This window comes from Saccoglossus kowalevskii, chromosome 10, assembly GCF_978046115.1.
Source record: "Saccoglossus kowalevskii chromosome 10, keSacKowa6.1, whole genome shotgun sequence".
Taxonomy (NCBI): Eukaryota; Metazoa; Hemichordata; class Enteropneusta; family Harrimaniidae; genus Saccoglossus; species Saccoglossus kowalevskii.
In genome coordinates this window covers 38,239,237-38,246,421 of record NC_140650.1, presented here as the reverse complement: position 1 = coordinate 38,246,421, position 7,185 = coordinate 38,239,237, and the positions used below count along the sequence as shown (strand labels likewise).

Sequence of the window (7,185 nt, the reverse complement as noted above, 5' to 3'; positions counted from 1 at the left end):
GGATCTGGATTGGAAAGAAAATTGTGATGGCTTTTACCTTGCAACAATACCACATAGTGCTGCTCTATACAACTTTATTACAGAGAAGACTTGCTGACTTCACTTAAAATTCTTTTTTTATCAAAAAAAATATGAATACAGAAATATGTATTTAGACTTTGAATTCTTCATTGTACACAAAATGAAGTTTGTAATAAAATCACTAACAACTTTTTTTCTGTGTGGATATATGCAACTTTATTTACTGTTGTATTTAATAAAGTCCTAAATTCTGGTAAATTTCCATCCACGTTGAAGGGTAGCATCATTGTACCGATTTACAAGAAAGGACCAAAATCTGATCCAGACAATTATAGAGGAGTTATCGAGCTGCTTAGGCAAACTTTATACTGCACTTTTAAATAACAGGCTAGTAAACTACTTGGAAACTAAACAAATTGACTACCCATTTCAATTTGGCTTCCGTAGGAACAGGAGAACAGATTGTTTATTTATTCTAAAATAAATTATCGATAGATATGTATATTCAGAAACATCAAAAAAGAAAGTATATGCCTGTTTTGTGGATTACAAAAAGGTCTTTGACAGTATGTGGCGTGATGGCCTATACTAGAATCTGATAATTTCTACAATACACGTAAAAGTATGTATGGTGGGGTGGGTGGTTAGTGATGCGTGGAAATTATCTGTAAGTTTAAGCAAAACAAAATTAATGATCTTTAATAATAAGAGAAACCAAATTGTCAAACATAAATCTTTTTTTTTCATAAAGAAAATGAAATTGATGTGGTTGGAAGCTACTATTACTTGGGAATAGTTTTGTCATCAAATGGAAAGTTTAAATTGGCTTGTAAAACTCTAAAAGAAAAAGCAATGAAGGCAATGTTCGTACTAAAACAAACATTCAATTCTGTATCACGGGGAAATCTTCTCCTCACGTACCAGGGGGGAATATCTCGTCTCGTCTCTCTATTGCGTCCCCTTGAGGTGCGGGATCGGGAACGTCACTTAAGCTTTACAGTCAAATAGACGCACACAACAAAATACGTTTCAACTTTCGTCTTAGTCGGTCAGTCGAGCACTCTATAAGACACAGCGCCCTAGGGAAAAGTCCCCAAGACTATCGCAAGGCTGACCCAAGACTCTGTCCCTAGACTGCCCCAAGACTGCGTCTGTCGTGGTGTTCTCGCCAAGACCAACTCAAACAACTTTATTCACTTTCAAAACCTTAACCAATTACAAAGCAGTTAAAAGACTCTAAGGCGTGGCCTTCACACATTCAGCCAATCACACTAAGTACTTTTTGATTAATCGTTCACTATATTACTAACTGCGAATACCAACTGTCAGAAATAGTAGTCCGGATATCGTAATTAGTTCCAAATCACTGAGTCAAGTTCCGTCCAGGACCTCGCATGAGCCTAAAGGATGACAGATATAATAACACCGCCATTCACAAGTAATCAGCTAAATAAGTCGATCAACAGATACACGAAAACAAATTCATGACACATCCTATCACCCAAACTGAGCTATGCCTCCTGGCATTGCATGTTCATAAATCAACGATACCGTCATCTACTCATCATCATACGGGTTAAATACTAATAAAAAGGTATAAATCAAAAGAATAAAACACACTGATTAAATACAATGATTATAATTCCAAATACAATAGGAAAGGCAACCAATCGACTCGCTTTTCTCAAAACGGTCCGCTGAGGTAACCCTTCGCTGCACTGTCTCCGTTACTAAGGTTACAAACTCGACATCAAAAGGTCAAAAAACTAAGCCGTAGCTGTGTAACCATGTGATCAGCTAATCGCTGCAGTCGACAGCATGATAATGTGATTACCAGGGATTCGTCGCTTGGTTAAAGCATTGCAAGCGGTAACTAATAAACAATGAATAAAAAATTTATTAATCAAACTCCTGTCATATACGATTATAAACTTCACAAACTGAACTCACAAGTCGTTACTCTAAACAAAAGTCCTAACGGCATAGAAACGGAATGCAAAGACAAACTCGCTATCATAACACATTACTCCTTCGGCAAAAAAGACCGGAAAAGGCTAAAACGATAGACACTACTAAGTTACATATAATCCTGTCAATCATGAACAGAAGCTTGCGATATCAAACAATACATATATAGGCGCACCACACTCTCATTTCAAAAAGACATCAAAAAACGTTACAAAGTGCTCTCAACTCAATTCAACTCAAAAAGCGTCAGAAGTATTCTGAAAACAACACGTAAACAAAAACAACTCTTAAAACGTTGGTATCTCTGTACATCGACAAATCTTAAAACTCTGAAAACTCTTTGGGGCGTTTCTCTCCCCATCATATTCCGTACTCATAAACTCAATAAAACACCTTAAAACTTCACAAAACTCAGAACACTGTGTTGCAAATTCTTGTCCACTGAAACGCGCTTAAATCGTTATAAAGGACCTCGCACGTCACTAAATATCAGTTCAAAACAAAGATCTGGGCGCTCATATACTCGTCCTTTCTAAAAGATTCTGAAATCTTCATCTCTTCAGCGTCATTCATCAATGTCATACTGTTATTTCCGAGTCGTCTGTGCCATCGAGCTGCTAGTTCCGTTCACAAGAAAGGCACACCTTCGCCATTTCACAGTTCTTCACAGGATGTCAATATGTGTTAAACATCTGCCCGGGTTCATCCAAAACGTATCATGGGGAAATTCTTCTCCTCTGGGGTTCTCCACACGTGTCAGGGGGAAATCTCGTCTCTGTTTCTATACACGTCTGCCGGAGGTACGGGACCGGGAAAGTCACTTAAACTTTACAGTCAAATAAGACACACACAACGAAATACGTTTCAACTCTCATCTTTATTCGGTCAGTCGAGCACTCTATAAGACACAGCGCCCTGGGGAAAAGTCCCCAAGACTATCACAAGGCTGACCCAAGACTCTGTCCCTAGACTGCCCCAAGAGTGCGTCTGTCGTGGTGTTCTCGCCAAGACCAACTCAAACAACTTTATTCACTTTCAAAACCTTAACCAATTACAAAGCAGTTAAAAGACTCTAAGGCGCGGCCTTCACACATTCAGCCAATCACACTAAGTACTTTTTGATTAATCGTTCACTATATTACTAACTGCGAATATCAACTGTCAGAAATAGTAGTCCGGATATCGTAATTAGTTCCAAATCACTGAGTCAAGTTTGGTCCAGGACCTCGCACGAGCCTAAAGGATGACAGATATAACACCGCCGTTCACAAGTAATCAGCTAAATAAGTCGATCAACAGATATGCGCAAACAAATTCCTGACATCTGTCTCAAACCTCAAAACAAGCACAGCTCTAAACCTATTTGATAAATTGATGGCACCCATCATTAGCTATAAGTGTGAAGTATGGGGAGAGGAAGTCACTAAAGATAGCGATATTATTGAAAATGTTAACTATTCTTTCTGCAGATTACTCTTTGGGGTTAAAAAGAAATTGGGAAGATACCCTTTTGCCATAAATTAACACACAAATAACTAATTTCTCGCTTAAATCAAAACTCCCAGAGACGCCCAAGTAAATACAAAACACCTTTGATGAAGTCAATATAGTAAAAACTGAGTGGACAAAATATGTCCACAAAATAATCAGTGACAACAATCTTGATAATGCAATAAAACAACAAATAAAAATAAGACACCACTCCAAACTACGGCTATCTCTGCTTTACTCAAAGAGAATTATATAATAGAAAGAAGCTCTATTTGATGACAACAGAGCAAATTGGCAAATTATAGAACATTCAAAACACATTTTAAAATGGACAAATATTTCATAACAATGATTAACATTAAACTGAGACACGCCCTATGCCAGTTCAGAATCTCTGATAACAAACTTCATATTGAAACTGGCAGGCATTGCAAAACTCCAAAGAATTAAACAGTTTGTAAATACTGTGATAAAAAGCAGATTTGAAGATGAAATACATTTCCTTATGCACTGCAGTCTGTATAATACACACAGAGTGGAATTATTCAAGTACTCTAAGGAAATTATACTAAATTTTAGTAAGTTAAATGAACTAGAAAAATTCAAAACAATTATGAAATATTGTTTAGGAATAAGAACTACATACAAAAATGTATGCAAATGAGATGTGAGCAGCTCCACCAAAATGTAAAATATTCTTTCCACCATAATTATGACTGTAATGTGATTTGAATGTGATTTTTCACCTCTTAACAATATTAGCTAGTATATTGTATTGTATTGTATTGTATTGTACCGTATAAGTTTGTGACCCTTTGCTTGTTGGTAATATTATTTAGTTTTATTTAGCATTCTGTGTAGTTGATAAACTTAACTGTATCTCAGTGTAGTTGATAAACTTTACTGTATCTCAGTGTAGTTTATTTTATTTTATCTTTAATTTTATTGTTATATGACCATAGAACAACTCACTATAGTTCGTTTTAGTGTTGAATAAATATTAATTAATTGGAACGGTATTAATATTGATAACATACTAGATATGGGACATATTGTACTTAAAACGTATCTTAACAAGTCATTCCAGTATGCATTTACAGGTTCCTTGCTGATTTAAATAGCTACATTTCATTCGGGGAAAATCATTCTCGGTGCCTTTCTGAAGTTGACTTTGATCTGGTCATTGCATTTCAGACATTGGACACTGCATTGAAAAATGCTTCGAAAGTACTCATGTTACATTACCGTGTTCTTACTAAAGTGCGTTTTACTGTTATTGACCCCAAATGTCCTCGTGCTCTACCGCTGCTGTTATGAATAAATTACCGTGATTGCCTTATCTAAAGTCAACTAAACAGACAACGTGCACGTAGAAGTTCACTCACTATATCAGCCCCTGCGTCAACAAGATGGAATTTGAAGTGGAGGCGAACAAACAATTATTGTGGGAGTACACGCCGTTCAATGTATCCAACTTCACGGAGACTTACTCTAACCCGTTCGATGAATTACGGGCAGGGAAAGATCTTGTACGCCAACTTGCTTGGTTAATCGGTGTTCTGTACGCCGTTGTGTTTCTCGTCGGAACTTTGGGTAACGCTTTGATAGCCATCACGGTGGCTTGCCACAAATCTATGCAGAATGTGACGAATTATTTCATCGCGAACCTCGCAGTTTCTGATTTTATTATGTGTATTTTCTGTATACCTTGGACGGTGGTTAATAGTTTAATGAACAACTGGATATTTGGAGACGTCATGTGTAGACTTGTACCCACCATACAAGCTATTTCTGTGTTTGTGTCCATAACATCCCACGTCGTTATAGCCAGCGATCGATGCTGTTTGATAATGTTTCCGTTGAAACCACGGCTGACCCGGGCCACATGTGCCGTTATCATTGCTTTATCGTGGATCTCTGCTACAACACTCGCAATTCCTGTAACATACTTCAGCAGAGAGTACGACCTGCGTAATTACGGCTATCATGTCGTTTGCTACGAGATGTGGCCACAAGAAGTACCCAAGAAAATATATGAGATTATTTTATTACTACTTGGTTATTTAATCCCTTTAATTGTGATTATTATACTGTATGGCAGAGTCTCTTATATAATAACGAGCCGTGTTCTACCGGGGGTTTTCACCGAGGCACAGGAACGACAAGACTTAAAAAAGAAACAGAAAACCAACAGACTGTTGATTGCAGTTGTTATGACTTTTGCGATATGTTGGTTTCCAATGTACACGATTCGCGTCATCACTGAGATCAATCCAAAGATAATTAGCGGCGAATACTATGATTTAGTATTCATTATATGTCACTGGTTTGCCATGAGTTCAACCGTTTACAACCCTTTTGTTTACGCCTGGCTGCATGAAAAATATCGTAGGCGGTTGAAATCAGTATTCGTAGCAAAATGCTTGCGGCGTTCCTCAATCTATCGCCAGCACATCAAAGATGGAGCGACAGCACATTCACAGGCTCGCGAATACGTCACAATTCCCCCTAAATCTACACGATTTAGTTCCTTGCAAAATTTTAAAGGAGTTGACGCAGTGTAAATATATTCTCTACTCGGTATACCTGGAAGTAAACAGTGTTTGTCTTTAGTTGTCAGAGTGGAGGTCAGTACATTGGACCTTATAATTAACGTTACACATTTTCGTTGTAACGGCCCAATTTTATATCGTGGCTAGAAATCTGTATGCATGTACTTCATATTCGAAATATTTCTGGTTTCTGTTCATTCAGCTTTAGTTAGTCAAACGTTTAAACTATTGCAGTGAGGTTAAGCAACCTATGGATTTGGGAGGCAGCACTAGATGTAGCATCATAGAATTTGTACCAAAGTTTGATTGCCTTAATTTTTTTAATTATTGTCATCTACTAATGTTTGTCTTGCTAATTGAAAACACGCCAAATATATGCTAAGCAAAGCAAAACTCTATTGATTTTCACCGGGATATACATGTCTATCGCCTTGAATATTTACTGCTTGTAGTGGGACTTAAAGACGTTACAGTAGTAGAGTTTTTTGGCAAATATTATTTAGAATGAACTCATTATACAATGAAAATTTCAGAGCTCTATCACTAATAGAATATACTTTTAAAAAAAATTCAAAATTGATGACCTGCATTGCTGTGATGACCATATTTGCATGTATTTAAATAAATAATAAATCGCACAGTCAAGTATAGCATAGTAAAATATTAGAACATCTTTAGAGGCTTACAGTTATCTACAATTTACAGCACGTTAAAAAAATTGCCACAAAGGTTTTCACTTGAAAAAAAACAAAACAGTTAGCAACACATAAGCAAATTAGTGTATATCTTTGTTCTGACAATAAAACGATAATTAAATGATTTAAGCACAATACTAAACTTCTCTCCGGTTGGTACAACTATGAAATTTTACCCTGGGGTCATAACTGGACTCACGTGAATGAGGGAACTCGTGCAATTAAGCACATCCAGCAGAACGTTGTTATTTACTACAATTCATGAAATTGTACACATGAATGTCATATATTGGTCTGTGTCAAGCCATTCCCGAAGTCGAATTCTAGTAACGGATGGAAGCTTAAGGATGGTTATGGCGTTGGAAACGAGATGTATTCACGAATTGCATCCTGCAGTTGGTTGAAACAAATATTGATAGCACAGAGAACTGTAAAGCGTTTTACTGAGATAGTATCTC

The 7,185-nt window shown here is 36.9% G+C and overlaps 1 protein-coding gene across 1 annotated transcript; it reads left to right on the top strand.

Moving 5' to 3' along the window:
• The first annotated feature begins 4,889 nt into the window (after positions 1 to 4,889).
• LOC100374135 (prolactin-releasing peptide receptor-like) lies at positions 4,890 to 6,044 on the top strand. The gene has a single exon (XM_002738179.1). It carries the CDS (start codon positions 4,890 to 4,892, stop codon positions 6,042 to 6,044), a length of 1,155 nt encoding a protein of 384 aa, XP_002738225.1.
• Positions 6,045 to 7,185: the final 1,141 nt, after the last annotated feature.